Source organism: Ornithodoros turicata, unplaced genomic scaffold (assembly GCF_037126465.1).
Source record: "Ornithodoros turicata isolate Travis unplaced genomic scaffold, ASM3712646v1 Chromosome36, whole genome shotgun sequence".
NCBI lineage: Eukaryota > Metazoa > Arthropoda > Arachnida > Ixodida > Argasidae > Ornithodoros > Ornithodoros turicata.
Window position 1 is genome coordinate 563,399 of NW_026999366.1, and position 19,144 is coordinate 582,542.

The following is a 19,144-nucleotide window of genomic DNA, read 5'->3' on the forward strand; positions in this document are numbered from 1 at the left end:
GGGTTGGTGCCTCTTCGCTCTTTTGACCCGGGCGCGCCGAGCCCCAAAGGCTGGTGTCAGTCTCTTAGCGGGACCTTCCGGGGGAGGCGGCGCCCCCCCCCCCCCCCCCCCGCAGTCGGCGCCTATGGCACTGTGCATCAGGAAAACGCTATTAGTGAGTTTTAGTGCATCGTACGCTTTCGCCTTAGCGTACGTTAGGGGTAGCGTGGTGGTTCTGCGCACTGCGTGGAGCTCTCTTTATAGTTTGCGCGTGCGCAGAACCACCAACGCTATCCCTTACGTACGCAAAGGCGATAGCCTACGGTACACTAAAACTCTTTATTGTCGATGATAACGCGATCGCGTGCACAAATAGTTCGTTGTATTAGCGAGGAAGTGTCAATTTAAGAGCAACGGGCGCGGATTAAAGATTGCTTCGAACGTGATTATCATACATTCATTTCAGTTGCTTTGTCAAAGACAAGAGGGAGTACTACATCAATCAAACACGGACCTCCGGACGGTATTCGGATTGCGACGGCATTCGATTGTCTTCCACACGTACGTTTTTCACATAAAATACAAAGCTTCCCTGTTTTACAGAACACGAATAAAATCCGTCGTACTACGGTTTTATAAGCTAGTAGTTTGGTTTAGAAGTTTTTAAGGATCGCTTTAGATACCCTTAACTTATCTAAGGCTTTGGAAGTAATTGACTCAATGTGCTCTGACCACCCGAGGCGCCACAATGTGCTAAAAGTCGAGGGCAATGGGGGTGGGCGGTATGTGTCTTATCAAAGTACTTCAGTTTCACGAAAGTGTTGAAGGCCTTCCACGTACCCGTCTACCCCCGTTGCACTCGACTTTCAGTACGTTGTGCCTCCTGGCACGTCAGCTTATATTTAAATCTAGCTCCTAGATATTTTAACGAACGCACTAGTTTCACATTTTGCCCAAACATTTTCTAGCCAAATACCATCGGAGTATTGCGGCTGGAGAAAGTCATGGTAACACATTTGTCAATATTAATTTCCGTGTCCCAGTTGCGGCACTAGTTAATTATCCTATTTAATGATTCCTGGAGAAGGACCTAGTCATTTGCCCATGTGGTTCGCTATAAATTTCCTAGTCGTGGGCTAATAAAAGTATCTTTGTTGGTCAATATCATGAATAAACAGTATAAACAACAGTGGACCCAGCACTGATCCCTGGGGTACCCCCGACGTTACAGGAACTTCTGTAGACAAACAATGACTGAACAAAACTCTCTGTGTACAATCGGATAAGTAACAATTCACCGAGTTATGCTATTACTATTTATCAGACTGTTTAGTTTCAAAAGAAGCTTCTTATGCCAGATTTTATCAAACGCCTTACGCATGTCTATAAAGATAAAATCAATTTGGTTTATAGCATTAATGCGAGATACAAGGCTGAACACAACCGCAATCAACTGCGCAGCAGTTGAATATCCTCGCCTAAAACCGTGCTCAGGATTACACAAAACCGCGCTATCTTCCAAAAAAAAAAAAAACGACGACTGAGAATTAATTTTAAAATCATAGGAAAAACACATTTCTTTCACTTATTGAGGGTGTTACTCGTTGCCGTTCCGGCTGTATGTGCTCCGGGTAAAGAAAACTATATAGGGCGTGCTACTGATACCGTAAAACTGGTAATTTTCGGGAGGGCTTAATTTTAAAGAATTTCGCGATCGAACATTTTTTTTTCGCGGAACAAGGTTTAATGTTTGAAGGTACCGCGTAATGTAGTAATTGGAATGTAAAAGAATCCCCATTGAAACTCGCGAAGATATGAGCCCCACAAATACAGAGCTACTTATTAACCGTCTTCATTCTCAGAAATTATTTCTTGTCAAAGATTTCTATAATTGAAATACCCACAACATCAATAGTTTATTCGAATATAGTATCACATGGGATTGCTGGCTTGGGGGGAGGAGGTTGAAGAGAATACAGGGCGAGAGAGGGAAATCCACTGCATGATTACGATATTAACTTCAGGGGGCGACCGCTCAACCCCCATTAATGTCATTCTCGCGGGATTGGAGTTCATGGCAAGCCTACATAAGCCTGGCTGCATGTAGAGAGTTGATTACACTGCCGCGAGTGTCATGACGCCCAGAACCCGCGATTTCCGCTTCCGTCCGCTTCCACAGAGATTCGCGAAGTTACCATCTAGCGAACTATTCCAGAAACTCACTCCAACACGAATAGACGAGTTCAGAAAAGTGCATTTTTTCTCCCAGTGCCCTTTGCGCACGCATTGCATCCTGGGCGCTTGCTGAGCGGGGAAACGAAGAATAACCCTTCACATTTCGCTTTCGCTGACATTGACACATCGTGGACAATGGACCGGTAGGGGAGAAATTGGAACGATTGGAGGTCACCCGTTTCTTTGGACATTAGTAAACTCCAACAGTTCAAGGCGACGCTAAGCACTCTGGGGTTTTCGGAACTCGTCTATTCGTGAATCCTTGAATCTGCGAAATTAGCCAGTTTTGCAGTACTAGGGAGTTTTAGCGAATAATCGTCAATGAAATGTTTTGTTAACCTTTTCGCCAGGGATCAACCAGGAGAGGTTCCGTCTACCCAGTGGTCACAAACGACGCCGTTCGCGAACCGCTTGGCCGAAACGATTAATTAAAATTCCCTATAAGCTCTCACACAGGGTGCACAACCCGTCACATGGGTACACAAACGGGCATATTGATCGTTTACCGTGCTGCTGCATGCAACTGCGTACGGCACATTCTAAGGGCTAGAGTACGCTACAGTGTACCCCTTAAAATGTGCGGAATGTCCTGCTGTTTAGTGCAGGTAGCAAAATGATGCAATAAAGTGCCCGTTATTAGATATCACCAATCTAAGAGTGAACTATTACTTCCTAGTCGACTATACTATCGGTATCCTGATAAATGTGTACGTCATGAGGAACTTATGCAATCGTTCTGGAATCTACCCGCCACTTGAAGCAGCTCGCTTTCAAGAGCTCGCTATCACACGATAACGTGAAGCGGTGTGAGCCTTTGCGACTGATTCGCAGAAAAGCGGGTAGTACCCAACGGTTATTGTGCAGTCGTTGGGTTACGTCAACTTACTATTGTCCTGACAGGAAGTGGACTTTTAGTGGTGAGTCATTCGACGCACGCTATAAGTGAATGATGTCGTCTCTTGCAAGATATATTGAGCATCCGCTTTGCATATGCTTATCTGCTTAAAAGTGGTCCAAATGCAGGGAATAGTCACGTTTTTGTGGTAAATACGTGCAGAGGCATGCACAGCATTTGAAACAATTTAAAATAACTTTTTGGGATTACATCATCTTCGCGATCTGAAAGATTCAGTCATCCTCATAATAATAAAATAATGAAGGAATAAGATTCATCGGTTGCGCCGTTTGTAATCAAAACATGAATAAAGACGTCAGTTGGGAGGTTCCTCTTTGCTTCCTACGAATCGGCGCAAAATGGCAAGCGCGTCTAATTATGAAAGCACACAAATTGCGCGAGCTCCAAACAACCAGGGATCGAAACCGGTATTTTTTAGAACCCCTCTTGAAAAAGAAAAATAAGAAAAGCGGTCAGCGGTCGGCACGTTTACAGGGGTTGGAACCGTTACTTTTTTCGGCTCTGGTTTAACGGGTACTTCGGCAATAATTATGCGCCATGAAAACGAGCTTACCCTCCCCGCACACAGTTGTAAGAGTGTGAGATAACAGTTTCAGATGAAAACACAAGACAAGGAATAAACAAATTGATTACCTACATAATATTTTACTGCATTGTACTGTCGTGGTGTTTTGCGAAAAACAAAAAGCGAAGTGCCTTTTGGCAGAACCAGTCAGTGCCATCTTTTACTCCGACAAAAAAAAAATGGCATCACAAAAGTCACAAACTTGTACTCGCATCTGGTATCGTACAAAACATAAATAGAAAAACAAACGAAAAAAGGTCAGTCGGTAGTACAATTATTTCACCTGTGAAGTGATTGCCGAACCGGTAGCCGTACCAATTTTTTTCGGTTCAGTTCCCGTTCTTTTCAGGAGAAGCGAAACAACTGTTGGGGTTCGGTTCGGTTCGGGCTCGACAGAAAATAACGCTTTTTTCGGTTTTCGGTTCGGGTTCAGTTCCCGTAGCGATCCCTGCTATCAACGCGGTGCGAAGGAAGCTGCTACATAAATGAGGCATGTAGGGATACACACCTTGTCGGAGGGTATCTGTAGTAGCAGGAGCTTCCGTTAATACAGCCACACAACAAGGTAGGAGGAATATACTGGCGTGTTTGAATTCCTTTCCATTAGGGGAAGTTTACAGCGACAACAGACCGGGATGCCTCAATACTAGCTCCATCGGCATACACACAGGGAGCTAGTATTCAATCACCCAGCAAAGGGCACGTTCGCGAAAGGAGTTCGTGCCGGTGATACACGGAAAGAGAGTACCATTCTTTTTTCTGCTACGTTTGAAAAAAAAATATGCGCGGTGTCCCAGAAAACGTATCATTGAATAATAATAAAAAAACTACACCACCTTCATGCAGTCAACGGAGCGGGACCGGCTTGCAACCTTTCTTCCTGCACTGCTTCTGCCCAAATTCCTCAGATATCAAGATTGTGGTGGCAGCACTGTGCGCCTACAGAACCTACAAAAGGACGCTACACCCCTCAGATCACTGCAGTCAGCGGCTTGTTTGACTGTTACTCATATCTGCTTCTGATGTATGAATAGGTAAGCACGTACAACCAGTAGTCATCAATTTGTAGTTGTTATTGGCGCCGGCGACTGCATCATGAGTGACTGTATTAGTTGCAGTAAGGCTTTGCCTGTTGATGGTCATATGTGGTGCTGTGCAAACTGCAAATATGGGTACTATTCAAATTCGCAATGTTGTGGTGTGAATGACAAGGCTTTTCGGTGAATGAGTTATCTAAAGCGGCAGGAATGGGTCTGTCGTACTTGTCGGGTAGATGAGACTCGTTCAGAGGATACTAGCCAAGGCGCTCAACTACCTGCGGCTGCTAATCAGAGTATAAACGATTTTAGAGGTAGCACTGATAAGATTATGGCTGAATTGTTGTCAGTTAAAGCAAGTGTAAGTCAAATTCCTTAACTGAGTGAGAAAGTCGAGGACCTCGTATCAGTGAAGCCCGTAATTGAAACACTACTACCTATCAGGGACACCATCAATGAGCTTAAAAGCTCAGTTACCTTCCTCTCTGCAGTTTATGATGAAGTTCATGCGACAGTAACCAAACACAAGAGTGAAATAACTGACATCTCAAAGAAGGTAAACCATCTGGAAGATAAGGTGAAAGACCAATCTGAAGTAATTCAGAAACTGCAGACTTCTCTAAATGAAAATGAACAGTACAGTCGAAATTTGAGTCTAGAAATTCATGGTGTTCCTGTAGAGGCGAATGAAAACATAGATGACACAGTCGAAGACATTGCTAAAAAACTTGGTATGGCCTTCCAGTGGTGGTGGTGGTGGTGGTGAAAGGGCTTGCCGTTGTCGGCCTCACGTAGGTGGGCAACGTCACGACTGACGCCCAGGGGGAATGTGCGTCCTGGGCCGTCTTCTAAGGGAACTGTGCCGACATATGTCTGAAAGCGTCTAAGGAAAACCCAGCAAAAACCCCAGACCGCACAGCCGAGTACTGCCAATACTAATCGGATTTATCTCTTCGGCGATAAGAAACAAGTGGATGTAGAAAAGGAACGTTGTCCGTTTGCTGTCAAAAAAGGTGATCTACCGTTTCCCTTGTTTGTCAATGAGAATCTAACACGCGTCTACAGAGAACTGTTGTGGAAGCCCAAACAACGCGCTAAAGAGTGTGCATACAAGTTTGTATTGGTAAAAAAATGGAAAGATTTTTGTGAAGAAGGATGAAAAGGGTTCCATATTGCACATTACCTCTCATAGTGATATTGTTAAAATTGTTTGAACGGTATGGATTTATGTGCTGCATGGTCTAGCTTCAATGAATTGCAACAGAAGGTAAACGGTTTTAAGACTTCTGGAACTTCTGTTGGTGTTTTGCACATTAATATCAGAAGTATGCGTAGGCATTGGGCGTTATTGCAAGCTACAAATAGCAAAGTGAAAAAATTGGGTCGACATTTTTGTTATAACGGAAATAAACGTTTCCGCTGCTGAATTATATCTCTATCAGATTCCTTGTTACTCATGTTTTTCGTTCACGCGGGAGAACAGTTGTGGGGGCGGTATAGCTGTTTTTGTTAGAAATGGTAGTCTTGCAAGCATAAAGTCAACCATGTGGAAAGGGATGGAGTTCATGGCCTTAAAGATAACTACAGACAATGCTTCATTTGGTTTGTTAACCATATGCCGGCCACGTCAGAGCAATATAAGTATTTTTCAGTGAGTTAAGACGGCTTGTTTCTAGTTTTTCTTTCGCTGACATATGTATGACTGGTGATATTAATATTGATGTTATGAACCCTGAAAAATGTATTGTATGTGATTATTTGAATATTCTTGCGGATTTTGGTATTTCTTCACTGATACAAGTACCTATTAGGGTTGAGCTTCTGGATGATCATCTTGTTTCTTGTTTACACCATTTTAATATGAGATGTCATGACACTTCCGTTTGGGGAGGCGTTGTTGAGGAAAAACTTTCTGATCATTTTTTCCTTTGCATTTATGTGTTGTCAGGATTCGTTCAAACCCCCTGCTACCGTACACCAGTTCGTTACTGCTTAAGTTATTGATAATGATATAGTTGACAGACATCTAGCATCGCTTGATTGGAATCATGATTTCAAAGATTGTACGCGCTTAAAAATGTACGATATTTTAGTTGGCAAGTTTAGAAAATGCTATGAGATATCGAAAAGGCGAGTAAGATTCCACAAGCGCAAGGTTGAAAATGCGTGGCTTGATAATAATATTCTTGCCCTAATTAAGCAAAAGGAAATTTTGTGGCATAGGTGTCGAAGGTTTCCATCAAGACTTAATAAATAAATTCAAGGTCATGCATAATAGGATAACTGCTCTCATTCGAGGCGTGCACGCGGAACGTATTCTACATGAATTTTTGCTGAATAGCTTTGGTAGTGTGGACAATCTTGCCGATAAGTTTAGCGATCATTTTAGTAGTGTCCCAAGGCAGCGGGTTATTATACTTCCTTTGGTTATGAGTTCCCAGTATTTTCCAATAGGGATTCCTGTGGGTTTCCCGAGTTGCAACTAGATGATCTGTTGTTTACTGTAAACAGCCTCTGTAATACAAGACGCCCTGGGTGCGATGGCATTCGCTCGATTGACATCAAAAGAAATATTCATCATATTAAACATATCCTGCTTTCTATTTCTAAACGGTATTTTTTCTACTGGTCACGTACCTGTTTTATTAAAGCGAGCGGTGATTACGCCCGTATTTAAGAAAGGCAAGCGTGATAACGTTAAGAATTACCGTCCAATGTCTATTGTCCCGGTTCTTGCATTAATCATGGAAAAATTTATATTCTCGATAATGAATAACTTTGATGCCCGTTTTAAGCTTTTTTCCGACAACCAGTTCGGTTTCATTGAAGGTCGTGGTACAATAATGCTCTTGGAGAGCCTTAGCGATCTACTTTATGGTGCTTTAGAAAAAAGGCAGTTCGCTGTTGGATTATCCTTCGATTTGTCTGGGGCCTTTTACACCATATCCCATGATATTATTTTTCGTCTTCTCTATGCTTATTCAGAAGCGTCTTCTGCGTCTTCTCTGGCTTGTATTACGCTAACCATTTGTCATGCAGTATTTGCCACAAAACAATTCCATCCCGAAAGGTGTTTTCAATAGAATACGCTCTTTTACCGGTGTTTTTGTTGTTAAACACCCATTATACCAGTGTTTTATGAGGAAGACACCTAGTTGAAGTGTGCTATAGACAACACCCTTTCATTCGGGTGTAAAGGCAACACCAAAAAGGTGTGCGCCATGGGACAAGCCGTTTACAGCAGAAACAGTAAAAAGTTTACTGTGTAGACTCGTCCGCCCAAAAGACTGATTGGTTTTGGCAGTGTGATGTTTTCTCCGATTTCGAGAAAGGGAATTCCGGAATACTCTCAGAAACTGCCGTCTGCTCTTACTACGCATCACATAAAACTGCACAGGAACTATTCCAGAAATTTGCGTGAGACTTTCAGGGTTATCGTCGGTAATGAACGAGGAGTAAAAGAGCGCTACAGTTTCGGAATCGACCGCGACTAGAGTCACCTAATAGGGAGCAAAGTAGCGACACTGAGCCACGCCGGTGGGCGAGACCGCCATCTTGGGTCCGGACCGGCTGCGTCGCCTAGCGATGCGACGCAAATCTCCCCCTTCTCCGCAGTGAGACTGCGCCCAGTCGAGTCAGCTAGCAACCAAGGAAACATATTTTGGATAGAGGGGACTCAACATGGACGACGCGTTCTTAGAAAGATAAACCACATGGCACGACCGGTCCAACTGCGGACACCGAACGACGGCTTCTGCAGAGAAAAGGAATGCGATACTCTGACCCTTACTTAGTGACCCTAACCGCGACGGATGCAGCAGTCACTTTAATGCTTGTCAATGCTTGAGCGGCGCCATCCCTTTTGACGATCAACCTGCACTGTAGCGTTAAGGGCAATGTGTATTTGAAAACTTTGAAAGACCGTATGCTTTCTGTGCATACAGAATGTTCCAGCTAAATGCGAACATGTATTTTAAAAATAGTTATATCACTTTTTTCGAGATGAAGTCAGTTGCAATATGGTATACGCTGAAGGGCGCTCCTTAAGAGGGTCCTGAGGCTATGTGCAAATTAACTTCCAATAATTAACTGCAAGAGCTACGAAGTTGTCCCAATCGGAATATCTGGTGCCCTCGGTCACCTGATACCGTTGCCGCTTTCTGAACAAAAATTCGGTTCGATAGATTGTCCGCAAAAGTTCGTGAAGAAGCACCTTTTTTTTCTCTAATTTGCTCATTGTGCATCTTCGGAGACTCGTCTTTCCACAACTTTCTCATTCACACTTTGGCCTTGTCCTTATGATAAAAAAATGACTAATGCATTTCACTTAATTCATTACAAAACAGAAATGGTTCGAGTATCCTCACACCCATGGTAACACGATGCAGTCACTCTTTTTGACGTGCGATGTGCCACTGTTTCACAACTTTGGCTCATTTTGCGTGATACAGCCTATATATTGTGTGCAATAGACAAGCAGTAGTCCATGATATGTTGTTCCTGCGAACCTTTGGGAGTACGATATGGGGGTATGATATTTTGGGAGTAGGACATACTAACTGGGCCTTTATTCTTTCTGAAGAAGACAACCTTGACTCTTGAGCAATTCTGCCGGAAGCTCCGCATCCAATAAGAATCATTTCCCAATTTTCACAAACATAACACACGTTGTGAGCAGTAAAGTGACCCAGTGCAAAGCGTAAACCACAGCAATAAACTTTCAACGCGATAGAAGGATCTCTGAGCCAACCTTGTCGGAAGTTGTGTCTGTAGAGATTGCGATAAAAATGGATGCTCCGAGTTTGGAACGCAGAAGAGTCAACAACACAACACACAAAAATCAAATATCAACTGCCTAGGACCAATGAAAGCGTAAAGTCACTCAAAAAGGTTAGCCATCTGTAGAACTCGAACCCACACCTTCTGTGTTAGCGGTCGAGGGCTGTACCAATTGTGCTAAGCTAACACACCTCCCAACGGCTTCCAAGGTTGCGTCAATTGAAGGGACAAACACATCCCACTCGCTCACTCATTTTATTTTCACTCTTACACGTTTCCTCGCTTACGCACACATTCATGCGTTTATTTCACCACCGTTTCATACGTCAATTTCCATCGTTTTCAACAGATGCTGCTTGGGTCTCCGCTTCGTATGAATGTGTGCGCGTGTGAGAAACCATGCAAGAGTGAAATTGGAATGAGTGAGTGAGTGAGTGGATGTGTGTGTCCCTCCAAATGACGCAACCTTGGAAAGGGTTGTGGAGTTGTGTTAGCTTAGCTCAATTTGTAGAGCCCTGGGCCAATGGAGCCCTCGACGTCAATATAGAATATGTGCGTTCGAGTCTTACAGCTGGCTAACCTTTTCAATGACTTCCTCCTTTCATTGTATAGAGTGCTTGCTGACTCCACTTTATATAAACACATATAGTCTACTGCTAAGGGACAATCAAACGGTTTACTCTCGCTTCGTCTGTTTTCTTTTTTTGCATCGAAACGATGTTTGTGAAAGCACGATCGAAATTTTACATTCGGCAAGCCAACTCTTTTTTCGTGAACAAGTATAGACGACGTACAGGACCTATACCGGTTTTGTTCACGTGGCGACGCAGCACAGTGTGCGATTGCACATGGAGTTGGGTGTGTCAGTACCCATTTACCATTTTCCCAAGGTGCCTTCACCGCATACAGTAGACCACCAATGCTGCATACACAGACCATGATTCTCAACTATCTACAATTTTACTGTTTCGAAAGAGAATAATATGCGCTAAACGTCTCACGTGACAAGTACCCTGTTTGAGAAATGGTACGCTTGCACATTTGTTCGTCCTTGCTCCTCACACCGACGTAAAGGAGTATCATTGGAAAACCTTGAGCACGCCATCGCTTGCGCCTTGTGACGCCACCGTGAACCGCATGCTACCAGGATTGGCCGATGCTCCTGGGTGAAAGTCTCGTGCAACTCAATGTAGGGAGGCACCGATAACACGCGTCAATACCGTTAACAGAAGACAAGAATTGTGAGGAGGAGGAGGAGAGGAGAGGAGGAATGTGGATGTGCAATGAGCAGGGGGTTTGAACCGTACGTGGTTGCAAAATCGCGCACTTTAACCCCGACGGATTTATCGTATAAAAATTTCCCAAGGGCAAGTGTTGTCTTGAGCAAACATCTAACAATCTGTTCGGGATAATTTACAGCTCATTAAATACATGAGCTGTGCCAAAACGTTTGGCGATGATGCTGTAGCGTAAAGTGAAAAAGTGAATGTTCGTTGCCTGAGGACTGTGAAACACATATGCCTAATATGGGTGTCGGACTCGAAACTCCCGTATGAGCCGTTTCGGTTGTGGTTGGCTCGCAACTAAAGCCCCGAGCGATGAATTATGGGCGAAATTTCGTAGAGCAATTATCAACGCTGCGAGTTTCTACTTTCGTCGATATTCAGTTCGCAACGTAACACCCCCATCCGGCGATCCGATGTTATGCCGATGATGCAAATAACTTTTTGCGGTAATTCTGGAGTATCATGCACTCACATACCTTTCGTCTTGGGACAGGCACTGTCATGGTGGATGCTGCCTCTGAGATAAGACCTGAACTAGCCTACCATTCAGAAGACGTCTGTGGAAAGAAGTACTCATACCTCGCGCCTCCAGAATCGCATGGAAATCGCGTGAAGCAGTATGCTGTGCGCCACAGCAAGCCCATACATGAGAGGTACGCGTCGTTGGCTAGCAGAAAATCATCGTTCGACATTTATCCTGCAACTGCGAAAGGAGACACAGAAAAAATGGCAAAAGCTGGATTCTTCTACACTGGTAATCAGCCTTTTGTTGTTTCGTCAACCGATGCCTCCATGTACCATTTGCGAATTTCCCGGTTCGAAATTCCTGCACAGTTGAAAGTACATGCAACATATTCAGATGCTAAGGAAACACTTTGTGGAAGTAAGGTAAAACCACATGTTACTTCCACAAAGTGACTCACAACTTGTTGGCCGTTGCGAAGAAATTTCAAGTCAATCTTGTTTTCAAGAACAACTTCCGTCTTGACCACCTCACGCCTTTCGCCAAGCCTGGAGTTACTTGCAAGAATCACCGGAGCAAATTTGTCCCCTGTTGTTTAAAGTTGTTTATCGGATCCCCCTAGCTTGTGGTTTGTTATATATTGGCCAGACAAAACGTTGCTTAAATGATCGCTTGAGAGAGCATTCATTAAAAGTAAAAATAAAGCTTCTAACTCTGAAATTGTCAAGCATTTGGAAGAATGCTCAGATTGCTTTCCTCTATGGCATGAAACAATTGTAAAGGCTTCCCAAGTGGACCCTCACAGAAGGCTTTTGAGAGAGACCGTATGCATAACCTCTTGCGGGCCGGCAACTGTGTCAGCAACCCATCCGTAATCCTCGGTCCGGCCTTGCACAGACTGCTCTTTCTTCCGAACTGGCCCTTTTTGTCCTCATCTGGTTGTTTCTCTTCCCCCTGTTGGGTATATATTTCCTGTATGTGAAGTAAAATTTTTAGCTGTGTTTGAGACTTCGTGTTTGTGCCTGTCCCTTCGTGTTGCCTAGTCTCGGGGTTTTACATCTTGCATCATCTTCACCAGATCGCTTGCTTCCTAGCCATTTTTTCGTTGTCATATCGTTTCTAGTTCACCACCTTGTACCACTGCAATACGAACACATCCACTTTTGCATTGCATCTGCGAAATTTTTACATATGAAAATTACCTATTGAGTAAGTGTCGCACGCACGTTCCACTTCACTTTCGCCTGAAGTGAATGGATTGTTGAAGGATTGATATTTTTTTTCTATTTTTCTAGCTCAGTTTATCGCATTACTTGAATTAACGCGTGACATTACAACTGCCGTTGTGTATCTAAAAGGCGTTTTGAGCATATAACTCAACGGTCTCGCATTCTTGTGTCGTCTACACTATTATTAATTGTTAAACTACCCCCTCTAGACACAAGTCCTCCTTTCTCAGAGATCCAGTGAAGTTCTGGCGTCATCCAACTATATTTTCATTGTAAATATATCGTTTCTACTTTATCACTATCAATCGGAAGGGAAACTGAGCCTTTTACCTTTTGTAATAATCTTGGACATCCCAACGAGTGTGCCCACAAATCTGCAAATAACTAAAATGAACACAGCAATCAGGATATTCGCGAAAGCCGAGGATTGTTGCTGAAAAAGAAACAATTTCTCACGGGTTCAGGAATTTTGACAAATTAGGTCATGCGAGCTACAACCCGCTGCATGCCAAGCTGTTGAGGCGGTTTGCCTGAATGCCAACAACGACACGTGAGTTATGTGACAAAGATTACTGACGTTATATCTAATCTGAAGGAATCCTGCGAGAGCGTTGCAAGAAAGATGGATGAAAACGCGCGCAGGGTCGTCTGCTAGTGCTGGATGTCTCCCGAAGCATTTGCGCAATTTCGCCGGCAGGGGAACGAGAAGCAGCGGCCCTGTGGGTGCTGCACACCGCCTATTTCGAAGCCATGGTCGCATTTTATTGCTCCTCGATCACAGACCATGGTACCAAAAAGTTCCATGCGAATTACTGGAATATCTTTTGTGCGATTTTATTAACTTCGCTGCAACAGGAGACGTTGGGTTGTGACAGCTTGGCGGCATTTCCTTTCTGGAAAAGTCATACGATAGCGACACATGATTGCACGCCTCCGACAAAGACGAGCTGCCTGAGCGGCGGCCGCCTTGCAGAGATGTATCACTTAATCTCGGAAGACACAACAAGAAGAAAGAAAACAAACGCAGTTGCCAAGCAGTGCAGTTGTGACGTTTAAGCGTTCCACACCTTTATCAGGGTGGAACACTTAGAAACGGCGAAGCGTAAGCGAATTGTGGAGGGAGAGATGTGGTCCTCACGCAACACGCCCAGGGTAGCCTTCACGGAGGCAAAGTCCTTGTATGCTTATGATCAATGCTTATGGTCAGGTCTGTATAATCAAAATGCATTCTCTCTGTCTCTCAAAATACACGTCACTAGCGATTCTGACCATAGGGCAGAAAGGGCTAGTCGTGAATAGTCTGTTGTTTGTCGGCAATGTTCCTCTAACTGAACTACGAACGAATTGTTCGAAACAATTTATCATAACCACGAGAAACCTGCATTTCAAACCGACAAACAGACAGGAGGAATCTTGAGACTGCAAGCGATTCCACATGACCTGATTACAAAGGTGCTTACGTGGTTCTTATACTTTGCGTGATCACGTTCTTCTCTCCGCGCAGGTGCTCAAGATCGCACAACCTGGTTTCAGTGCGGCAGCTATATTTGCAGTTGGAGCGATGAAGACGACCCATTATTTGAACACGCCAGGTGGTACAGGGACTGTCCTTACGTCATTCTGCAGCTTGGTGATGAGGCTATCGAGAACATTAGACGCGAACACAGCAATACACTGGCAGAGGTAATTTACCCTCCGCCCGCGTTAAAGCTGCCCAACCTAGAGGAATCTAGTGAATCAAGCGCTTGTACAACCGCAGCGTGTGCCGTGATAATAGCATAGGGCGCAAATTGTACGTAGTAGCTGAGTTGTGGCAGGTTGCTTTGGGGTGTTTGTTTACAGCCTTCTGTTCCTGTATTTGGTGGTCATTTCCCCCTGCAAGCGCTCCTCCTTCACTGTGCATACTGAACATCCTAAGTTGTTTTGTTCTAAATTTGCTAAATATTTTTCGAATGATTTACTTCGTTGTACACTGCACCTTCCCGTTGTTGTTTTGTCGTACGCATTTTCTGCATGCTTTCCTGCTGTTCCGTTCCTGGTGGTTTTGTTATAAAGATCTCACTGAATGCTTTGCGGTTGGAACAACAACAACTTTATTTTGTCTCTGAAGAGTGGGGAGGTTCATCGCCAGAGGGGATACTCTACCCTATTGCTGGTGGGGATGCAGGGAATAAAATAACGAGCCCCTTCACAATAACGACCGAAGTCCGATGGTGTCCAGAAATGTCAAAAGAGCTTTGAGCGCAGATCATTGCTGGGCTGGATTGGGTCAGGGACCAAGCAATTTCGATAGAGAGAAAGAGCGAGAGTACAGCTGACGAAGAGACCCGGAGAGTGCGGTTCGGTAAGGGTGGTAGTTGGGGCAATGAAGAAGAATATGCTCCTGATCCTCAAGAGCACCACAGTGGCAGCAGGAGGGAGAGTCAACTTGTCTCAAGCGGTAACGCCAGTGAGCTGTAAAGCAGCATGGTAGAAAAGCGCACAGAGGACACGGACAAAAGAAGACGACACCACTTGCGCTACTCACAACTCTATATTTAATCAAAAGACACAAAACACGCACATCGCAACGCCCTTTACGGCAGCAACAGCTTCAATCAGGGTCATCCCAAACAGAGATAAGAGGCCTCCACCCGCTGCTATCAAGGAAGAAAATCTCCCTCTCCGATAATGTTACCGATGCCTGACTCACACACTTAACGCCCATCTTACTGATAGCATAGGCCTCTACTAATTCTCTAGTCAAGGCATTAGAGGACACCGCAACAACTACAGTGTCTTGAAAAATCAGGTTGCACACACATGTACTGCAATGCAACGCAAGATGACCAGAGGGTGTGCCTCCCAAGGATGAAGCATGCTCTCTGAGCCTTATATTGACGCACCGACCCGTCTGGCCTATATAACATCGACCACATGAGAGGGGGATACTGTAGATCACACCCAGCCGACAGGACACAAAAGGCTTAACATGCTTGACATCACATATAGGCTTCCGTGCCGGAGACTTGACAATCGCCGATAACTTGCTCCGCTTAAAGGGGGCTGAAAACAGCACATTAACACCAAAACGTTCCCCAACCTTCTTTAGGTCATGAGACAGAGAGTGAACATACGGGACGACAAGGAACTTCTTGCGCCTAGACTCTCCCTCCTGGTCAGTAACAGTTTGACACTTAGACTTGTCGTCCCGTATGTTCACTCTCTGTCTCATAACCTAAAGAAGGTTGGGGAACGTTTTGGTGTTAATGTGCTGTTTTCAGCCCCCTTTAAGCTGAGCAAGTTATCGGCGATTGTCAAGTCTCCGGCACGGAAGCCTATATGTGATGTCAAGCATGTTAAGCCTTTTGTGTCCTGTCGGCTGGGTGTGATCTACAGTATCCCCCTCTCATGTGGTCGATGTTATATAGGCCAGACGGGTCGGTGCGTCAATATAAGGCTCAGAGAGCATGCTTCATCCTTGGGAGGCACACCCTCTGGTCATCTTGCGTTGCATTGCAGTACATGTGTGTGCAACCCGATTTTTCAAGACACTGTAGTTGTTGCGGTGTCCTCTAATGCCTTGACTAGAGAATTAGTAGAGGCCTATGCTATCAGTAAGATGGGCGTTAAGTGTGTGAGTCAGGCATCGGTAACATTATCGGAGAGGGAGATTTTCTTCCTTGATAGCAGCGGGTGGAGGCCTCTTATCTCTGTTTGGGATGACCCTGATTGAAGCTGTTGCTGCCGTAATGGGCGTTGCGATGTGCGTGTTTTGTGTCTTTTGATTAAATATAGAGTTGTGAGTAGCGCAAGTGGTGTCGTCTTCTTTTGTCCGTGTCTTCTGTGCGTTTTTCTACCATGCTGTATCCTTACCAACTAGCCCAACGTTGTTTGTTGTTGAGCTGTAAAGGGCACATCGAGGTACGAGGGGTGTCACCAGGCGGCGCAGAATGGAAATGCGGTCTCCTGTCAGCAGAACAATACTGGTCCGTTTCGGATACAAGAGTGGTGCTTCTGTGGCGCTGTCGGCCTGCTCGTTCCCCACGACACCACAATGGGCTGGTACCCACTGGAGAACTAGCCTGTGGCCTGCTGCGTAGATAGTGTGGTAAGCCATTAACACATCTGTGACTAGGGGTGCGAAGGGCCCTCGTATGCCGTAATTTTCAATTGCTTGCAGTGCAGATTTCGAGTCCGAGAAGACTGCGCATTCCTGCGGTGTAAAATCAGTGATGTGTTGTAAAAGGAAAAGGATGGCACAGAGTTCCGCAGCTGGGGAGGAGGTTGGATGTTAAAAACGTCCTCGGTGCACTACGCCTTCGGATGGTATGACGAATGCTGAGGCGGTTTTGTTGTTGCGGGATGCGCCGTCGGTATATGCTGTCGTAAACGTAAACACTTCTCATAAGGGTTCCATACGATCCGTATGTGAGAAGAATGGTACACATATGGGCCGTATGACACACATTAGGATAGTATGGGGGTCATAAGAATCACATATGACACGTAATTCGAAACGTTGATTCTGCCACATAGTTATGATTACAATTATTCCAAACCTATTTTTGAAATGGGCCACTTGCGTCACGCATTTACCTAATAAAAACTGATTTGGGAACAAAATTTCTCTCACTGCCCTGGAGGAATATGTAGATAAATAAACTCACTGCTACGTTCCTGTGTTAGGGTCTGAAGAGTAACGCACGGACGGGAACGGTGTACACGCTCCGAACGATACGTGAGGTGACACACATGACTATAGGTTAGGTCAGGTTGGATGATGTCCCTTTTCCTGAGAACACAATTAGTTATACCCTAACATAAATATCTCCTATTTTCTAACCTGTTCCCGTACTCGAAGCATTGATTCTTCAGGTATTTATCTGGAGTACACGGATAGCCTGCTCAAGACTCTTGGGAATCCTAGTGGTCCATGGCAGTATTGAGTCTTTCGGCTAACATAGAGGCCTAAAATGGTCCTATCAAGATGCTATTTGTTGTGACGGATTCCACATTCCTTCCCCTTCACGAGCACGCCTAAACTTTCTGAGAAATCCTGATGGTAGCCGACAAATGTGAAAATTTTTGGCTTCCATCAGCACATATACGACACATTCGTAGCGCCGTCACTCCCGCGGCGTTTGTCGTATTCACGCAAAAATTTGGGTCCAAATAGGTCTCGAATAGTTCTGTGATCGGCCAAATCACACCGCGGTCCGGCCTTTAGAGGTTCGCAAATTGTGGGTGAAGACGCGTTCGCAACGTTGTTTTTGCAAACTTTGGGGTCTTTTTTCGGAAGGAAGCTCATGTCCGACGATGTTCATTTTTGGGGGACCTACCCTACATGAAGTACCAAACGTGACAAAATTGACCGCAGCTCTGTAACTTTAGCGGTTCTCCAGTTACCGGTTTCCGTGTTTGCACTCCCCACAATACTTGTGGCGGGCGGCCGCATTTCCCTAAAACCGCCCCAGTTGCAGCTACATTGTCGTGTGTAACATAGTTTTGAAGGTCTCGACGTCCTCTTTTCAGTCGAGTTTGTCCTGTAGGCCCGCAAAGTTTCGTTCTCCAAGATACGATATTGGAATTGCAGTTTTTCAACTCCGGCGTGTCTGGGTGAGGACGCGCGGAAACGCTTCGCGCTGTTCAGTGCTGTAACTTGCTTACCTAACGCCCGATTTACCCGAAATTTTGTGTGTGCATGCTCCGTACCCTGCACTACAATCTTCCAATTCGGACCTCCATCAATTTCCAGCTGTTAGGGCGTCATTTCAGAAATTCCTGTTGGCGATCCCCGTTTCGCGACATTTGTGCCAGTGTTTGGGTTTGAACCCCACGCCAGATCCCAACCTCCCTCTGACGGGTTCACGTACTTAAAGCGGGCAAGGCGTAGGAACTTGCGACACCTTTTTATCTCTCTCCGCATTTTCCTAAAACCGCTCCAGTTGCAGGTACATAGTCGTGTGTAACATAGTTTTGAAGTTCTCGACGTGCTCTTTCCAATCCCGTTTGTCCTGTAGGCGGGCTACAACGCACCTGACGTGGGAAAATGAACACATACATCGCTGAGATCTTGAAAGACATAACGTAAGTTAACCCATTTGATACCATTGTTCCCATGTGGGAACAAAAACATTACCTTCATCTAAGCGATCCCGCAACTTTCTTAACGGCGATATGACGTCCAAGTCAGCTTGCATTGTAGCCAACATATCTATACTCAAAAGTATTACCCGAAATCGCGCTTAGGTGCTTACGTTTTCAGTTGACAGGGAGATTCGTCTGCCGCATTTACCAATCTTGCAATTTTTGCCTGCAATTGATTTTCTGTCACATGCTGCAGGTGCGTCGCCTTCCCGTTGTTTATGTAACTACCATGGTGATTGCAGGGAGACAAATAAACATATCTGTGTGGTTATAAAAGTTCACTAGCCAAAATATTCCGATGTCATGCAAGAATACCCTCAGTTGTTCCCATTTGGGAACAATGGGTTCAAATACATACTTTTCCGTCCTGAACGGCTTGGCGGGCTACGCTTCTGAATCTCTGCATATATCTTCAGTAAAGTTCTCGGACATTAGTAGAAGCCTTGGAAGTGGTTGTAGGAATCTGCGGCGGACACGAGAATAATAGTGGTGGGCCATGCACAACCAAATGTGAGAGGAACGTGAC

The 19,144-nt window shown here is 44.9% G+C and overlaps 1 protein-coding gene across 2 annotated transcripts; it reads left to right on the forward strand.

Annotated features, from left to right (window-relative positions):
* Nucleotides 1–371: 371 nt before the first annotated feature.
* On the forward strand, nucleotides 372–18,908 carry LOC135373953 (baculoviral IAP repeat-containing protein 2-like). 2 transcript variants are annotated; one of them, XM_064606987.1, is made up of 5 exons: nucleotides 3,022–3,131; nucleotides 4,542–4,729; nucleotides 11,291–11,551; nucleotides 13,994–14,172; nucleotides 18,492–18,908. In XM_064606987.1, the coding sequence occupies exons 3-5, from the start codon at nucleotides 11,299–11,301 to the stop codon at nucleotides 18,522–18,524; spliced, it is 465 nt and encodes a 154-aa protein (XP_064463057.1). In that variant the 5' UTR covers nucleotides 3,022–3,131; nucleotides 4,542–4,729; nucleotides 11,291–11,298; the 3' UTR covers nucleotides 18,525–18,908. The 2 variants fall into 2 exon arrangements, 1 of the variants encoding a protein (XP_064463057.1); XR_010416684.1 differs by lacking the exons at nucleotides 3,022–3,131; nucleotides 18,492–18,908 and adding an exon at nucleotides 372–540 and having other exon boundaries at nucleotides 13,994–14,968.
* The last annotated feature ends 236 nt before the right edge of the window (nucleotides 18,909–19,144 follow it).